Here is an 18273-nt window from a genome sequence, read left to right on the forward strand (position 1 = left end):
AGGTGCTGCCCCAAGGAATGAGTATAAACAGCAGCGGGTGTTGGGGGCGCCGCATAAGAGGGATAGAATATTTAAAGTCAAACTCTCACCTCAACATTTGACTTTGTCCTGTACTGGGAGGTGGTAAAAAAGTACTTAACAGAATTGAGAAGGACGAAAATTCATCGAAATAAAAATACTTGCACCAATAACGAATTAGATCAGGTGGTGTCGTATATGGGCAAAGGCGACGTGGCCTTCAGAAGCTCTGGTGCCCTTCGACGAGCACAATTGATTTGGCTTGGGTGGGAAAGCGGATCAAGCGAAGGACTCGGAAGTTCGAGATGTTATTGTTTGAGACATACTCTTGAACAGCCTTGGATCTATAGCTGCTACAGATCTGAGGCTCTCTAAGAGTATGCAGTGAGAAAGGTGGCAGCGAAAACCGGATAAAAAGCATCGAGGACACATACTATTTAAGTAACGGGTCCAGCGTTATGTCAAGTGCCCAGGCACCACCCGAGCGTGAGGTGAATCAACTGCCAGTTTCTGAACTTCTGAGCGCAACGTCAAAGGTAATTCCTGGTTCTTGACAGCTCTGGTATGATGTTGGCAGCATGTTCTACTTTATTACGAGCTACTTCGTCGATGAACAAAGCGATAACAATAACTACAAAAGAACCAGATGCAAAGATGAGATAGGTGTGCAGAAGCTGCAGTGTTAATGCCCATCTGCATGCGGGAGAGATGTGCAGCAGAGAAAAAGAACAATACAGGTGCGCAATGGAAGGGGGCGTAGCTGTTCGCTTGCTGCGCCTGGCGCGGTAGTATGAGCATCGATAGCAGTAGGTGTCACAGACGTGGAGGGGGTGACAGGCTGAGTCTGCGATGTTGACGCCTGAGCCCGTGATTAACCTTACTGGTACTGTGGTTGGAATGTTGTGCCATGAGTCTGCACTTAACCTTGCGATTGCTGCTGTGTTGGGTGTGCATTGCCACTGGCGTGTTGAGGGGATGCGCAGCAGAGAAAAAGCACAAGATGACACAATAATCGTACGAGCCGTGAGTGTGCAGGTTTTGCAGTAGTAGCTGGAGAAGGCGGTGTTGTGGACGATCCCCGGCCGTGTGATTGAGCTTGCTGCTGTAATTTCTGTGCCGGCCGAGCAACATACAAAGCCTGGACGGAAATGATCAAACCACGGCGACGTGAAACGCACGCGAAAAAATACATACCTTTCTGTCTTGTACTGTAGGAACTTCGACAATAGGAGGACTTCGAGAGAAGATAGACCGCCTTGGGCGTTGCTGGAGTTCGGGTACTCCATCGGCATCGGCATCGGAGTGAAAGTGGTGGAAGAGGGACGACCAGCGTTCGAGAAGGGGTGTCCGAACACGTGCTGCAGAGGACTGAAAGTAGAGAGATAAGAACAAGAACTGGTCAAAAATGCAGACGACCGACCTGGGCACCACTTTGCACGCCATCAAAAAAACCTTGTGCTATTTGACGGGCTTGAATAGGTGGACGTCGCGTAGCATTACTCTAGAGTGACAGCCTCGAAGTGGCTGAAAAGATTAAGGAACACGTCACGTACATTCATCAACGATTTTCGAGTTGGAGCCTAGGAATGGGATATTAGGGTAGTTTTTACTGAAGAACTGTGAGATTTACATCAGGAATGGGCAGAAGGAGATCTTCAAGGCCAGATTCTTTGAGGATGGCGTGAATGTCCCATGTGTACGCGTTTTTGTTTTCGCATCCAGTGACTAGCACCTTTCCATCAGGGGAAAGGGCTGCGGAGCGCAAACTACCTTCGTGCTGAAAGGGTGGTCCAACTGGGAGGGTGGTGTCGAGATTCCATAAACGCGCTGTTTTATCCCATGATACACTTGCAAGGAGGCGGTTGTTTCGAGACAGCGAGATGGCGTCGACATCACTTGTGTGACCTTCAAGGATGGCCAACTGCTGCCAAGTGGCAGTGTCGAATATCCTAATTAGGCAATGTGAACCAGAGATAAGCTTCTTCCCGTCCGAAGTCCAGGCCAAACTGCGAACTGCCCAATCGTGTTTGAGTGTGTTGAGAAGCTCACCCGTCTCTGCATCCCAGATTTTTACAGCCTCCTCCTTGTGTCCGCCCGTTGCAAGTTTCAATGAGTCAGGCGAGTACACCATCGCCCTCACCCATTGCTGCCCGGTTTCAATTGTCAGGATAGTTTTGCCGCTGTCGACATCCCAGACTCTTGCTGTCCCATCCCACGATCCACTCGCTAATCGCTCACCATCCGCTCTCCAGCATAATGCGCACACAACATTGGTGTGTCCTATCCTTTTTGAAATGACCTTATTTGCCTCAACGTCCCATAACCTCACACTGTAATCACCGATTCCACTTCCGCTTGCGATTGTCTTTCCATTTGGAGACAATGCCATGGACCACACTGTGCTATTCCCATCCCGCCATTCCTCGCCTATCTGTGCACCGCTCTCTAGGTCCCATAGTCGGAGTGAGCGGTCCAACGAACCTGTGATGATGCGTCGTCCGTCAGGCAAGTGCACAACACTATTTACCCAGTGGGTATGACCTCGCATTGTCTGGATTGGCGTGATCGCTGGCGTGTTACTGGTGGAGGAAGGCATGGTCCGTGCTCGGAGGTCAACTACGGCAGATCGTGTGTACGAGAGAAGTCTTGGAATCAGACCAGGTTACCTGGTAACGACAATGATTCCTGGTGAGTCCAGGGCCTATCTCCTTTCAATTTGATGCTTGTCAGAACCACACAAGCCATATACAGTGTGCTTACAGGATTCAATCCTTACTCACAAGACGGATAACAGATGCAGGTGCTGCAAAATTCGAGAATGCGCCAGAGATCTTTGTAAGTATCTGAAGTCGCTGGTCAGCAAGTCGTTAATTTTTACAGCCTGAGTATCACTCACAGGAAGCACTTTTCAGACGAGCCCAGTCCACAATCACCGGTGATCAATGAGTGTTGGGTTGCGAGTTGAGGAAATTTGGCAGTCGTTCGTTCATGCAGTTTTCAAAGCTGTGTCTTGTGTTCGCTTCACACATTCACACATTCATTTCTTTGTGGACGAAGCCCACAAATTCAACCAGCGCTACTAGTACTTATGTGCTGTGCATCTTCTTATACGTAAGGACTAAGTTGATGCTTCTGATGAGCATTTGACAGCATCCCGCGCTTCCTCTCCACTCCGTACATTTCTTCCGGCCAATGTTCGAACTTCAGCATACACCAGATGTCATTTTAGTTGCGTATGAGAAGATAAGGCAAGCTGATAGGTGAGCGATGCATGCCAAGGGTAGTCGTCCGAATTCACCGATACGCTACAGAGACTTAGAAATTTTGATCGCCCCTTTCTCGACAGGCGAAGAATTGTGCCAGTACCACGATGCTTTATTTCGTTGCCCTTGGATTCCGGTAGGACAATCATATAAGACTAGTAATATCTTCCTTCTTCCATGTGGCATTTGACTATGTATCTGTTTTCCATCCGTACGTACGTCGTGCGGGAATGCCCCACCAAACCTTATGTTTATCGGTTCTTCTGCGAGAGTTGTATATGGTACACTGGTGTCGGCCCACGCATCATCATCCTTTGAGTGTTTGATCCATGTTCTCCGCCTGGACGCAACAACTGTTCTGCTACCACCACTTGCCACGTCGAAGGGTCTAGAATGAAGAACATGATAAATTGTCTCTTTTCTCGCACCTCTGCTCCCCAGAACCATACTCATCGCCTACGCAAGATTCCCTTTGTGGACGTTTTTGCGATACGAGGCAAAAGCTAACCTTTCGACATCCATCTCGTGATGCTAGTGTTGTCTCGTAGCGCATCGCTAATACCCACAGTGGAAAAAGGCATAAGTTAGCATATCCACTACATCCTCCTCGCCAGTAAGCCCACGCTGGTGCCTCAAGCAGCAGCACGCCACCAGCAGAGACATCCAATACGATCATGTTGTAGAACGGAAGTACCAGTGCAGCCTGCTGGTAAGACCCCCTTCTCCTTTGGAGGTTGAACGTGTTCCAGACATAAGCTGCTTTACAGTTCTCACAAGGTGGTGTATCCGCCTCTTCACGTCCTGGACAAACGAGTTCGTCAGCTTCCAGCTCCCGCCAAGCTTTATGTCCTTCCGAACTTTTATGTTAGAGTAGGTATCACTACATGTACTGAGTATTTGAAGACACATGCAGTTCGATGTTGCTCCCAATAAACTACTGCTGTTGTACTGTGATACGCAGCACTCAGATCACGGAGAAAAAGTATGATTGGCAGGTTTCGAACTTGCACCATCCAGGAGGAACAGACTTCGAATCTGTTAACAACTTGGCCATCAGTCTGGTGGTCGACGTTCGAAGATCTCTCCACGAGCTCATACCCAAGGTGTGATCATTGGGGAACCCCATTGCTGGCGGGTATCAAACCTGCACGATCTAGGAGGAATAGATCTGGAATCTGTTAACTACTTGGCTAAGACTAGTTAAGATAAATCAACGAGTTCAGGATAAACATGCCAAATGGATAAGGTCTGCCAGATTATATGGATGGTTGTGCAGGCGAGAACGACAGTAGCTAACTGTAGTATCGTGAACCGCAAGTAAGTCCCAAATGTACCAGTGAATGAACAAACTCACTGAACTCACCTCGAAGCGGTCCCGGTGCTCGTTTGAATCCGGAGAAAAGCTGTACATTCAGCCCCGAGGTATGGGAGTATGAGTTTATGGGAGTGAGTTCCTGAAGTTAGGCATATCCGATGCAGGAGGGTGTTGTAGGAGTGTTTAAATGATTATATCGCCCGATGGTGCGGCAGCAGAAATGTCAATAGCGGTAGTATGGTGGTGGTGACAGGAGAGGCGCAGGCGCTACCCTGATGTGGGACGGGAGGGTGAACGGACAAGAACGAGAGAAAGCGCTGGAGGTACAGGATGTGGCCTTGAATGGATTGGCACATCGACAAGATGATGGTGACCAATATAGACAGCGCTGGAGGTGTCAGAGGGGAAAGCTGGACGCATGTCAGGAGGGGTGCTGGCCCGGGAGGTTCGAAAACGGTTAATGGAGGCCCGTAGGGAGGTGCTGGAGATCCACGAGGGAATGCGAGCATGAACTATATGATTAGACGGTAGGAGGGTGGGTCTCTCAGACTAGTTTCCCGTAACATAGAAACTGGGTCTGAGAGACCCCTTACAGGCTGAGAACCATGGACCGGACCACGGAGAACCGTAGTTCTGGACCGACAGCACTAACTGTGCTGCCACTGTTCAACTTGAAGGAGTAAGACAAATATCATAAAGTAAATTGATTGATATAGGTACCCAGAGAACTTGCAAATTGACTCTTCGCTGTCTCGCATACTTGGGTACGTGCCATGGCAGTAACTCCACGACTAGCACTAGACGTGAAAATAGTAAATGTTTAATGCAAAGCACCTGGCTCAGTGACTAAGCGACAAGTTCCCAGCGACGAAGGTTCAAGAGGTGGGAAATGTCCCGAATCCAATTTCCAGAATCCAGTCTGGCATCATTGACGATGGATGAGGTGGATGAACAATTGTCCGCTGCGTTGTCTACCTGGCATGTCGCACGATTTAACCGTGTCTATCAGTGGCACCTATGCCTGGGGCCTGACTCCGAATCAGCACAGACACACATCTCGTCATCTGCTGTATTGCTTTGTAAGCGTCCGCGAAAGGTTTGTTTGATGCGAGTGATATACATAGTAAGTACCTTCTGCCTCGTCTGACCATCACCCTGGCAGCTTGCCGCTTCAAGTGAAGAATCATGTCATTTTCAATATAGACACTCAATATGATGACCCACAAAATGAATTGAATTTGTTGGCGTCGACGGCCGGAATCCGGAGAAATGGTCTAATGCAATTTTGATAGCTGCAATGAACGGATACAGGCTTGTCTTGTTTCAACATGCTTCTATCATCGCGGCTGATTGCGTTTTCGATACATAGTTTCATTTTGAATGTGTTGATGCTCCTGAAGCAGATTGGTTCTGCAGTGACACGTGCAGCAGTGGGACCAGCTCTCAGAAGAAGACGAAATGATTTTTTAAAATCTAAGAGTCGTATATGCCCGTCCGTACGATGCCTAGGGTGTTCGGCAGTACATGTTCGTCGCTCGTCTGTTGGTAGGGAGGGGCCTGTGAGGGTCTCTTTTTCCCCAGTGGGTACTTCTTGGCAACGTACAGCGAACTCCTAGTCACTAGTTTCCGACAGAACTCTCGTGTGACGTGTCTTTCAAATGGGTTAAATACAAGATGTCCATTTATCTGATCAATTCGCTTTACATCCCCGTTATTAAGTTGCTCATCCTCTAGACCATGCTGTCAATCACCAACGTTACTTGGCCGGATTTACTATGCCTTACAGGTGTCGGAGTCTATCTGGTAAAGCAAGTGGTCATCAGGAAGAATCCTGCACCATATCCACCTGGTCCCCGGGGATGGCCTCTCATTGGCAATATTTTAGATATGCCTCGCATCAAGCCCTGGCTCACATTTACTGAGTGGGGTCAGAAGTATGGTAAGTGACTCCATTATCCCAAAATCATGCAATTTCAAAAATCTTTCTACAGGTGATATCGCGCATATCGAGGTTCTGGGTCGGCACATCATTGTGTTAAACTCTGCCAAGGCTGCGATGGAAATGCTAGACAGTAAAAGCATTTTGTACTCTGGCCGTCCTGTTCTTCCTATGGCGGGCGAACTTGTTGGCTGGAAGGACTCTTTACCTTTCCTTCCTTATGGTGACCTTTTTCGCCAGCACCGCAGGAACTTCCATCGGGTCATCGGAAGTCGTGCTGGAATGGACGTATACAACGTGGTCGAGGAAGTTGAGACTCACCGGTTCCTAAAGCGTGTGCTTGCGAAACCCGACCAACTGCAAGAGTATATCCGACAGTATGTATTATTTATCATCGCAATAACATGATCTTGAATTTTTGCCATAGTACTGCTGGCGCTGTCATTCTGCGCATCTCTCATGGTTACGAAGTGAAGGAGAATAATGATCCCTTCATTGACCTTGCAGACCGCGTTGTAGCCAATGCCTCGCAGGCTACAGCTCCCGGTGCCTTCATGGTTGATATTTTACCATTCTGTAAGCTATATTATTCCACCGTTTGCATTTGCTTCCGATGACCTTACTATTTCAGTGGCAAATGTCCCTACGTGGTTCCCCGGTGCTGGCTTCAAGTGCCTAGCACATGAATGGCATGAGGCCCTCGAAGAAATGGTTTCTGCACCCCACAAGTTCGTCAAGGATCAGATGGTGACTTGTTTGCAGCTTTGCAATGATATGTTGAAGTTTAAATTTTACAGGCTGATGGCACCGCCCCCATGTCTTTCACCTCGAATCTCCTAGAAGGCTGTGATATGTCTGCGGAAGAGGATCACGCTGTGAAATGGTCTGCTATTTCCATGTACGGCGGTGGTTCTGACACAGTTAGTCCTTTCCTACAACATCTTCTGAGAGTGCCAAACCGATTTCCACAGACTGTTTCTGCAATCTACTCGTTTTTTCTAGCTATGACACTTTTCCCTGATGTGCAAAGGAAAGCTCAGGCTGAAATAGATGCGGCTGTCGGTCCTGACCGTCTTCCTACCTTTGCCGACCGCGACTCCCTACCCTATATTGCTGCGCTTGTCAAGGAAGTCCACCGCTGGAACATTGTCATTCCTACAGGTATTTAGATCTCGTTTATGACACTTCTATCTGACCACGGGTATCCCAATGACAGGTTTCCCCCACTGCGTGACTGAAGACGATATCCATGACGGGTACTATATTCCGAAAGGCTCCTTAGTAATACCTAACGTTTGGTTAGTACTCCCCTTCAAATGATGAACATAATGTAATTTTCATGATTGTGGTAGGTTCATGCTCAACGATCCACGGACATATGTTGACCCCTCACAATTCAATCCCGAACGCTTCCTGGCTAAGGATGGAAAGGAACCTGAAACAGACCCTCGCACAGCCTGTTTCGGCTTTGGTAGACGGTATGCATACAGTCAGTTCTGATTCTGACCGGAATGCTAATTTTCTGCTCCCCAGTATTTGTCCAGGTGTGTCCAGGTCGCACCAGTTAGCTAACAGTATTGTGACATTTGCTTGCTTTTGATGTACAGGTCTCCACCTTGCTGATGCCTCCATTTGGATATCCATCGTGATGTCTTTGGCCGTGTTTGATATCTCAAAGGTTGTCGAGAATGGTGTTGAGATTACCCCTGAGGTTGAACCCTTACCATTGGGTACGATCAGGTAAGTCGCATATCTGTCACGTCCGGTACTGGTCTAAACTAACACACTCCAAGCCACCCCAAACCTTTCAAGTGTTCGATTACGCCTCGCTCTGCAACTGCCCTTGGGCTCATTGAACAAGATGCTGACTACTAAGATCACGATGGCGAGATCGGAGAAACACGCGGGAGTAACACACTTAGCATGCGTCATAATTGGTACAAGAATTGTGCAATATGATTGTTGGAGTTCGGTGCATAGGGAGTTATTTACTTCTGCGGAACTTTTGTGGGTATTCAACAGGCTTGAATAGGTGGATGTCACGTAGCATTGCTCTAGAGTGACAACCTTGAAGTGCAGGCGATAGTGTCATTATAATAGTCTATGGTGCACAGTTTGTTTCTTATGATCTCAAGTATTATCAGTCTTATGAGACTTTCCGAGCTTACTATGTGAATAATTGCGCAGATCGCCATGCCTTTGAGATCGCTTTTTAATTTCCTTTACAAGTTTTTCGAGCTTTATATCTTAGTGGACAATGACATCTCTTTTTGCGTATTTTTGTCTTAACCGCATTTTCAAAATACATCCCACTTTTCAAAGGGTTACTTTGATTCGCTTGTTGAGTCAAAAGCCGCGGAAAGGCACAATAAGTTACTTAAGTACAAACAAGAGATCTGTTGTTTTCCTGATGCCGTGCATTACCACCAGAATGCTCAGGGGATGCGCAGCAGAGAAAAAGCACGAGATGAGACAACAATCGTACAAGTTGTGAACGCGCAGGGCTTGCATCTTGTGTGGCAGTATTAGTACCTGGAGAAGGCAGTATCGTGGATGATCCCTGGCCGTGCGATTGGGTTTGCTGCTGTGTTTGCTGTGCCGGCCGAGCAACAAACAAAGCCTAGACGAAAATGATGAAACCACGGCGACGTGAAACGCATGGGAAGAAATACATGCCTTTCTGTCTTGTACTGCAGGAACTTCGACAATACGAGGACCCCGATGAGAGAAGATGAACCACCTTGAGCGTTGCTGCAGTTCAATTGATCCATCAGTATCGGAGCGAGAGTGGCGGAAGAGCGACGAAAAGTGTTCGAGAAGGGGTGCTCGAATACTGCGAGGGTGTTGTGCAGGATAATGAGGATTTGTACCGCAAGCTGCAGAGGACTGAAGGTACAGATGTAAGCACAAAAACTGGTGAAAAATGCAGACAACTCACCTGGGCACCATTTTGCACACCGTCGAAAAAGCGTTGTGGTATTCGACGGGCTTGAATAGACGGACATCGTGTAGCATTGCGCTAGAGCGACAACCTTGAAGTGATTGAAAAGATTAAGGAATATGTCACGTACGTTCATCAATGATTTTCGAGTTGGGACCTGGAAGTGGGTTAATATTAGTGTAGTTTTTACCGAAGAACCACGAGATTTACATCAGTAGTAGATAGGAGGTCTTCAAGCCCAGCTTTTCTGAGGATGACATGAACGTTCCATGTATAAGTGTTTTTGTTTTGGCAACCAGTGACTAGCACCTTTCCATCAGGGGAAAGGGCTGCAGAGAACAAATAACCTTGGTGCTGGAGGAGCGGTCCAACTGGGATATTGGTGTCGAGATTCCATAGACGCGCTGTTTCATCGAACGATGCACTTGCAAGGAGGCGCTTGTTCTGAGATAAGGAGATGGCGTAGACACGATGGGTGTGACCTTCAAGAATGGTGATCTGCTGCCAAGTGGCAGTGTTGAATATCCTAATCGGGCCTACCGAACCAGAGATAAGCTTCTTGCCGTCCGACGTCCATGCCAAGCTGAAAACCCAGTTATCTTGATTGAGTGTGTTGAGAAGCTCGCCCGTCCTTGCATCCCAGATTTTTACTGCATACTTCCCATCTCCGCCCGTGGCAAGTTTTAATGAGTCAGGCGAGTACATCACTGCCCACACCCATTTGTGCCCGGTTTTGATTGTCAGGATAATTTCACCGATGTCGACATCCCAGACTCTTGCCATCCCATCCCAGGATCCACTCGCCAATTGCTCACCATCTGCACTCCAGCACAACGCACACACAACATGGGTGTGTCCTGTCCATTTTGAAATGACATCTCTCGCCTTGATGTCCCACAACCTTACTTTCCCATCATTGCTTCCGCTTGCAATTGTCGTCCCATTTGGGGACAATGCCATGGACCACACCGCGCTATCCCCGTCCCGCCAATCCTCGCCTATCTGTGCACCACTCTCTAGGTCCCATAGTCGGAGTGAGCCGTCGAACGAACCTGTGATGATGTGTCGTCCGCCAGGCAAGTGCACAACACCGTTTATCCAGCTGGTATGACCTCTCATCGTCTGGCGTGGCGTGATCGCTGGCATCTTACTGGTGGAGGAAGACATGGTCCGCGCTTGGAGTCTCCACTATGGTAGATCGTGTATACGAGAGAGAAGTCTACCAGGATCTTGGAACCAGACCACGTTATCCGGTAACGGCGGTGATTTCTGGTGAGTCCAGGGGCCTATCTCCTTTCAATTTTATGCTTGTTAGAATCACACAAGCCATGGCTTACGAGACAGGGTGCTTATAGGATGCTCTTAGGACAGATAACGTGTGCAGGTGCTGCGAAATTTGAGAATGCGCCAGAGATCTTTGTATGTATCTGAAATCGCTAGTCAGAAAGTCGTTAATTTAAACTTCCTAGAGTATCACTCACGGGAAGCACCTTTCAGACGAGCCCAGTCCGCAATTACCAGTGATCACTGAGTGTTTGGTTGGGAGTTGAGGAAGTTTGGGAGTTGTTCGTTCATGCCGTTTTTAAAGCTGTATCCCATGCGTTGTCCTCGTCATCGCTGTGTAGACAAAGCACATAGGTTTGCGACCAGTGCTACTTGTATGCTGTGCATCTTATACGCAAGGACAAAATTGATGCTTCTGATGGGCATTCCACAGCGTCCCGCGCTCCCTCTCCACTCCGTACATCTCTTCTGGTCAATGTTTGAACTTCAGTATACACCAGATGTCATTTTAATTGCGTATGAGAAAGTATGGCGAGCTGATGGGTGAGCGATGCATGCCAAGGGTGGTCGTCCGAATTCACTGATACGCTACAGAGACTCAGAAGTTTTGATCGCCCCTTTCCCGACAGGCGAAGAATTGTGCCAGTACCACGAGAAGAACATGATAAATGCTCTCTTTTCTCGCTCCTCTGCTCCCCAGGCCATACTTCTCGCCCACACTTGTAGACGTTTTTGCGACGAGGCAAAATTTAAATATCTAAGTGTTCCTAACCTTTCGACATCCATCTCGTGGTGTCAATGTTGTCTCGTAGCGCACCGCTGATGCCCACGGTGGAAAAAGACATAAGTTGGCATACCCACCACATCCTCCTCGCCAATAAGCTCACGCTGGTGCCTCAAGCAAAAGCATGCCACCAGCAGACATCCAATACGATCATGTTGGAGACCGGAAGTACCAGTGCAGCTACTGGTAAGCACCCCTTCTCCTTTGGAGGTTGAACGTGTTCCAGACATAAACTGCTTTACAGTTCTCACAAGGTGGTTCCCGCGTCTTTCAAACGAGTTTGTCAGCTTCCAGCTCCCGCTAAGCCTTTCCGAACTTTTATGTTAGAGTAGATATCACTACATGTACTGAGTATTTGAAGACACATGCAGTTCGATGTTGCTCGATAAATTACTGCTGTCGTACTATGATACGCAGCATTCAGATCATAGAGAAAAAGTATGATTGGCAGGTTTCGAACTTGCACCATTCAGAAGGAGCAGACTTCGAGTCTGTCAACAGCTTGGCCATAAGTCTGGTGGCTGGACCTCTCCACGAGCTCATGCCCAAGGTGTGATCATGGGGAAACCCCATTGCCGGCGGGTTTCAAACCTGCACGATCCAGGGAAAACAGATCTAGAATCTGTTAATTAGGGTTTGAACAAAAATGTTGAGCAAAATGAATGCTACATCATATGAAATATTTTAAGCCATCCAAATACCAGTACGAGTAATTGCTTGAGACTAAAATAGATAGCATCAAAACCAATCCGTGATCGAGGAGGTTGGGAAATCAAATACACTCTCAGCGTGAATAAAGTGATAACAATAATTACAAAAGAACTGAATGCAAAGATGAGACAGGTGTCCAGAAGCTGAAGTGTTAATGCCCATCTACATGCGGGAGAGATGCACAGCAGAGAAAAAGAACGAAACGGGTCCGTAATGGGAGGGGACGTGGCTGCCCACTGGCGGCACCTGGCACAGTGGGATGAGCATCAAAAACAGTAGGTGTCGCAGGCGCGGAGGGGGCAGCAGGCTGAATCTGCGACGATGATGCCTGAACCTGCAATTGACCTTGCTGGTGCTGTGTTTGCGACGATGTGACATGGGTCTGTGATTGCTGCTGCATCGGGTGTGCATTGCCACCGGCGTGTTGAGGGGATGCGCAACAAAGAAAAAGCACGAGATGAGACAACAATCGTACGAGCCGTGAATGTGTAGGTCTTGCACCTGGTATAGCAGTACCAGTACCCGGAGCAGGCGGTGTCGTGGACGATCCTTGGCCATGCTGATTGAGTTTGCTGTTGCTGTGTCCGTTTCGGCTTGTCACCTTTGGGCCGGCGAGCAACAAACAGCGTCTGACAGTAAATCAGTTGAACCACTGACGATTATAAACGCACTGGAAAACATACTTTTTTGTCCCGTACTGCAGAGACATCGACAATACGAGGACCGCGAGAGAAGATGGACTGCCTTGGGCGTTGCTGGAGTTCAAATACTCCATCGGTATCGGTATCAGGGTGAGAGTGGCAGAAGAGCGACGACCAGCAGTTCGAGAAGGGGTGCCCGAGTACTGGGAGGGTATTGTGCAGGGGAACGAGGTGGGGTACCGCGTGTTGCAGAGGACTGAAAGTACAGAAGTAAAAACAATATCTGGTCAAAAATGCAGATAACTCACCTGAGCACCATTTTGCACGCCATCGAAAAAGTCTTGTGGTATTCGACGGGCGTGAATAGGTGGATGTCGTGTAGCATTGCTCTGGAGTGACAACCTTAAAGTGGTTGAAAAGATCAAGGAACACATCACGTACGTTCATCAACGATTTTCGAGTTGGGACCTGGAAGTGGGTTAATATTAGTGTGGTTTTTACCGAAGAACCATGAGATTTACATCAGTAGTAGATAGGAGGTCTTCAAGCCCAGCTTTTTTGAGAATGGCGCGGATGTCCCATGTGTACGCGTTTTTGTTTTGGCAACCAGTGACTAGCACCTTTCCATCAGGGGAAAGGGCTGCGGAGCGCAAAACATCTTCATGCTGGAGGGTGGTCCGACTTGGAGATTGGTATCGAGATTCCATAAACGCGCTGTTTTATCGTGTGATGAACTTGCAAGGAGACGGTTGTTCTGAGACAAGGAAACGATGTAGACCAAGCCAGTGTGACCTTGAAGGATGGCGATCTCCTGCCAAGTGACACTGTCGAATATCCTAATCAGGCCATACGAACCGGAAATAAGCTTCTTCCCATCCGAAGTCCAGGCCAAGCTGAAAACCCAGTGATTGTGTTTGAGTGTGTTGAGAAGCTCGCCAGTCTTTGCATCCCAGATTTTTACATTCTTATCCTCTCCGCCTGTTGCAAGTTTCGATGAGTCAGGCGAGTACACCATCGTCCTCACCCATTTGTGCTTGGTTTGGATTGTCAGGATAGTTTTTCCGCTGTCGACATCCCAGACTCTTGCTGTTCCGTCCCAGGATCCACTTGCTAATCGCTCACCATCTGCCCTCCAGCATAATGCACACACAACATTGGTATGTCCTATCATTTTTGAAATGACCTTCCTCGTTTCAATGTCCCACAACCTCACATTGGAGTCGCCCCTTTCGTTTCCACTTGCAATTGTCTTTCCATTTGGAGACAATGCCATGGAGCACACTGCGACGTTATTCTTGTCTTGCCATTCCTCGCCTATTTGTGCACCGCTCTCAAGGTCCCATAGTCGGAGCAAGCCGTCCAACGAACTTGTGATAACGCATCGTCCGTCAGGCAAGTGTACAACACCGTTTATACAGCTGGTGTGACCTCGTATTGTCTGGTGTGGCATGATTGCTGGCGTCTTACTGGTGGAGGAAGGCATGGTCCATGCTCGGAGGTCAACTACGTCAGATCGTGTATATGAGAGAAGTCTGTCGGGATCTTGTAATCAGACCAGGTTATCTGGTAACGGCAATGATTTCTGGTGAGTCCAAGGGATTATCTCCTTTCAACTTAATACTTGTCAGAATCACACAGACTATGGCTCACGACATAGCGTGCTTACAGGATTCAATCCTTACACAAAGGATGAGTAACGTATGCAAGTGCTACGAAATTTGAGAATACGCCAGAGATCTTTGTGGGTATCTGAAGTCGCTGGTAAGCAAGTCGTCAGCTTAACTGTCTACAGCATCACTCACAGGAAGTACCTTTCAGACGAGCCCAGCGCTCAATTCCAGAGATCAATATTAGTGTGCGTCTGGTTGGGGGTTAAGAAAGTTGGGCAGTCGTTCGTTGATGCCGTTTGTAAGCTGTGTCACACACGTCATCCTCGCAATTGCTTTACATCAATGAACTCGCTGTGTAGAGTAAGCGCTCAGATCTGCGACCGGCACTATGTGCATCTTCTTATACATCATGATATGGACTACATTTATACCTCTAACAATCATTCGACAGCGTCGCGCACTCCTCCACTCGCATGTTTCTTCCGGCCTATGTTCGAACTTCAGCATACACGGAACATTCCGATCTCAACAATGTCATTTTAACTGGTATAGAGGGCATGGCAGGGTGATAGGTGAGCGATCGTACATGTCAAGGGCGGTTGTCCAAACACTTATCTATATCCATGGATGCTACCCTGGCTGGGTGCTTCTCAACCTCCAGTATCGAATCCGTGAAACTCTTTGACTATGCTGCATATTCAATGTCAAAACTTCAGTCTCTAGGTCCGTACATTGGTTAACTGAATGAGTGTTCAGATGCTACAAATACTTTGCCAGAAACATCGGCATTCCTTTTGACAGCATCTGAAGTCGAAATCATTATCATCACCTGCTTGAATCTTTGATGAAGATATCCTCGCAGTTGGCGGCACTGTGTTTCAAGCAGATGGCAAGGTTGCTTTTCAGAGCTTCACCCTCTAAGTCCGTACCTTTGATTTCTTGGATGCTTGTTGTTAATGTTTTCCTAGAACCGTTCCTTTCCTTTGTGGTATTTCCTGAAATCGGAGGCGCAGCGTCATCACCTGCTTGGAGCCGTTTTGCATGCGAGGATATCTTCACAGTTGGCGGTGCGGCGTTTCAAGCAAATGGAGGAATTGCTCTTCAAAGCTTCACTATCTCGGTTCATATCTTTGCTTCGTTTAATGCCTGTTCTGGCGTTGTTAAAGTTAAGTGGACTGCTTCAAACTCTCCGCGACAAGTACATAGTACCTGGATATATTGCATTTTGGCACGTCTGGTAAGGCCAGTGCCACAGTCCGCTAAATACTTGTACTAAGCTACCCTAGAAACACCATCTCACAACGAATTTCAATGGGTCTTTAATCTCGTTTGTTGTACAGAGTTCTAGAGTTAGGGTGTGTTGAGCACGCAGAGGTTTGTGCCAACATCCATGGCCTGTTTCTCGGATCATGTCTGAATCTAACCTTGGCGAGTTGCTCTGCTATCACATCGAGATTACCAGACATGTAGTGACTTGTTGTGTCGAGAAATGTCTTTGACCTCATCCTCTTTGCGATTTATACATGTCATTTTCGACGTTGTCACAAGTCCCTTCATCATTAGACGAAGACATCTTGCTCGTCAGAAGTTCAATCCTGATCACTGAGGCGGGAAGACTAGTAACTTGAGTTCAAATTTGTAATAGTACTGTGCATATCTAATATGGATGAGCGGACTCCTTCAAGTTGAAGCCCGTGACTAATCTATGCTCCTCGTGTGCCTTTCTCATGCGCAGGGAGGGGTGAAAGGAATGGCGCAGACCTATCAAGGGTACGTAGTCAGTGCGTGTATTGCGCATATAGCCAAGATAAAGTACGAACCTAGAGAATAAAGAATAATTTGGTAATACGTAGCGACACCGACTGCAAAGATCTCTGGAAATGACTCCACAGAAAGACATACTGCGGCCCCGATCTCGATGAACGCCCAACATCAGGTACAGCCCAATATCAGGGGGACTGCGTAGGTCTCCAACAAGTCCCAAGTGACGCTTATTTGGCAGTGGTGGTGCATTTCTACTGCACCAGGAGGGGTGAAGGATATGGTGTAGAACTATCAAGGGTGCGTGGTCAGTAGGTGTTGTGTCATCCAACCAAGGTGAGGTACGAGCCTGGAGTGAAGAGCATCACTGTGATCTGCTCGAAACACAGCGACATCAACTGCCATGATCTCCTCAAATATTTTGTGATGATGATGGAAGGTGACGACGTTACGACTCCAATGAACGCCTAGCCCCAAGAAATGAGCATAAGCAGCAGTAGATAGCGGGGGCACCGCATAAGGGAGATTAAATGTTTGAAGTGAGAATGTCAAACTCTCACTTCAACATTTGGAAGGCAGCGACGCCAACTGCAAGGAGCTCCAAAATCAAACATAGTCTATTTTGGGTGTCTTTGCAGGCAATCACGCTGTAGCTTGAACTTCGGTGAACGCCCGATAATTTACGCAGCATAAGTTGGAAGTACGGACGACGCGCCATTGGAGGTGTTCGCCCAAGTCACAAGTTTGCCCTGCACTGGGAGGTGATAAGTTGTAGTGAGATGGAATCATATGGGCCGAGGCGACGTAGCCTTCAGAAGTACTTTCGCCGTGAGATGAACACGATAAGGTTGGAAGAGCAGATCAAGCGAAGGACTCAAAGTTCGAGGCGCGTTTTTACATGATATCTGTACCTCTATAGAGGGCTCTCTAAAAGTATACAATGAGCAAGGTGGCAGCAAAGACTGGATAAAAAACTTCGAGGATATGGCAATGGGTCCAGCGTGGTGTTAAGTGTTCGGGCACTGTTTTGGCAAGCCTGGGCACGAGGTGAATCAACCACCAGTTCCAAACTTCTGAACTTCTGAACGCAACGTGGAAGGTAATTCATGGTTCTTGATAGTTCTGGTACGATATTGACAAGATGCTCTACTTGGTTGCGAGCTACTTACGCTCGTCGATGAACAAAGAGATTACAATAATTACAAAAGAACCAGATGCTGCAGTGTTAGTGCCCATCTGCATGCGGGAGAGATGCACAGCAGAGAAAAAGGATGAAACGGGTCCGCAACGGAAGGGGTCGTGGCTGCACGCTTGCTGCACCTGGCGCGGTAGCATGAGCTTGCTGCTGTGATTTCTGTGCCGGCCGAGCAGCATACAAAGCATGGACGGATATGATTAAACCACGGCAACGCGGAACACACGCAAAGAAATACATACCTCTCTGTCTTGTACTGTAGGAACTTCGACAATAGGAGGACGACGAGAGAAGATGAACCGCCTTGGGCGGTGCTGGAGTAGTACAGAGGTAAAAACAATAACTAGTCAAAAATGCAGATAACTCACCTGGGCACCATTTTGCACGCCGTCGGAAAGGTTTTGTGATAGCCGACGGGCTTGAATAGGTGGACGCGGCATAGCATTACTCTAGAGTGACAACCTTGAAGTTGTTGAAAAGATTAAGGAACAGGTCACGTACGTTCATCAGAGTTTGGACCTGCGAATGGGTTAATATTAGTGTGGTTTTTGCCGGAGAATCATGAGATTTACATCAGTAGTAGATGAAATGAGGTCTTCAAGGCCAGCTTTTTTGAGAATGGCATGAACGTCCCATGCGTACGCGTTTTTATTTTGGCAACCAACGACTAGCACCTTTCCATCAGGGGAAAGGGCTGCAGAGCGCAAACCACCTTCGTGCTGGAGGGGTGGTCCAACTGGGAGGTTGGTGTCTAGATTCCATAGACAGGCTGTTTTATCCCATGATGCACTTGCAAGGATGCGGTTGTCCT

General features: G+C 47.8%; 3 protein-coding genes across 3 annotated transcripts; 2 read left to right on the forward strand and 1 right to left on the reverse strand.

Annotated features, from left to right (window-relative positions):
- Positions 1 to 3784: 3784 nt before the first annotated feature.
- BJ212DRAFT_1482544 (uncharacterized protein) lies at positions 3785 to 5105 on the reverse strand (the record flags this gene model as incomplete). Its single annotated transcript, XM_041340436.1, has 3 exons — positions 3785 to 3836; positions 3905 to 4082; positions 4868 to 5105. The coding sequence occupies 3 exons, from the start codon at positions 5103 to 5105 to the stop codon at positions 3785 to 3787; spliced, it is 468 nt and encodes a 155-aa protein (XP_041191407.1).
- Positions 5106 to 6483: 1378 nt separating this feature from the next.
- Positions 6484 to 8583, forward strand: BJ212DRAFT_1578292 (cytochrome P450; the record flags this gene model as incomplete). Its single annotated transcript, XM_041342213.1, has 11 exons — positions 6484 to 6535; positions 6588 to 6912; positions 6963 to 7111; positions 7167 to 7282; positions 7333 to 7455; positions 7507 to 7696; positions 7752 to 7833; positions 7888 to 8013; positions 8069 to 8079; positions 8143 to 8275; positions 8329 to 8583. The coding sequence occupies 11 exons, from the start codon at positions 6484 to 6486 to the stop codon at positions 8408 to 8410; spliced, it is 1389 nt and encodes a 462-aa protein (XP_041191408.1). The 3' UTR covers positions 8411 to 8583.
- A 1957-nt stretch (positions 8584 to 10540) lies between these two features.
- On the forward strand, positions 10541 to 11095 carry BJ212DRAFT_1366353 (uncharacterized protein). The gene is made up of 3 exons (XM_041336098.1): positions 10541 to 10748; positions 10832 to 10895; positions 10948 to 11095. Exons 1-3 carry the CDS (start codon positions 10642 to 10644, stop codon positions 11005 to 11007), a joined length of 231 nt encoding a protein of 76 aa, XP_041191409.1. The 5' UTR covers positions 10541 to 10641; the 3' UTR covers positions 11008 to 11095.
- The last annotated feature ends 7178 nt before the right edge of the window (positions 11096 to 18273 follow it).

The sequence above is a fragment of the Suillus subaureus genome, assembly GCF_016647635.1.
Source record: "Suillus subaureus strain MN1 chromosome Unknown BJ212scaffold_23, whole genome shotgun sequence".
Taxonomy (NCBI): domain Eukaryota; kingdom Fungi; phylum Basidiomycota; class Agaricomycetes; order Boletales; family Suillaceae; genus Suillus; species Suillus subaureus.

Coding starts and splice junctions, on each gene's coding strand:
- BJ212DRAFT_1366353 (XM_041336098.1), top strand. CDS start 10,642: ATGGTCCGCGCTTGGAGTCTCCACTATGGTAGATCGTGTATACGAGAG. Junction 10,749..10,831: donor GGTAACGGCGGTGATTTCTG/GTGAGTCCAGGG, acceptor GGGTGCTTATAG/GATGCTCTTAGGACAGATAA. Junction 10,896..10,947: donor AGAATGCGCCAGAGATCTTT/GTATGTATCTGA, acceptor AACTTCCTAGAG/TATCACTCACGGGAAGCACC.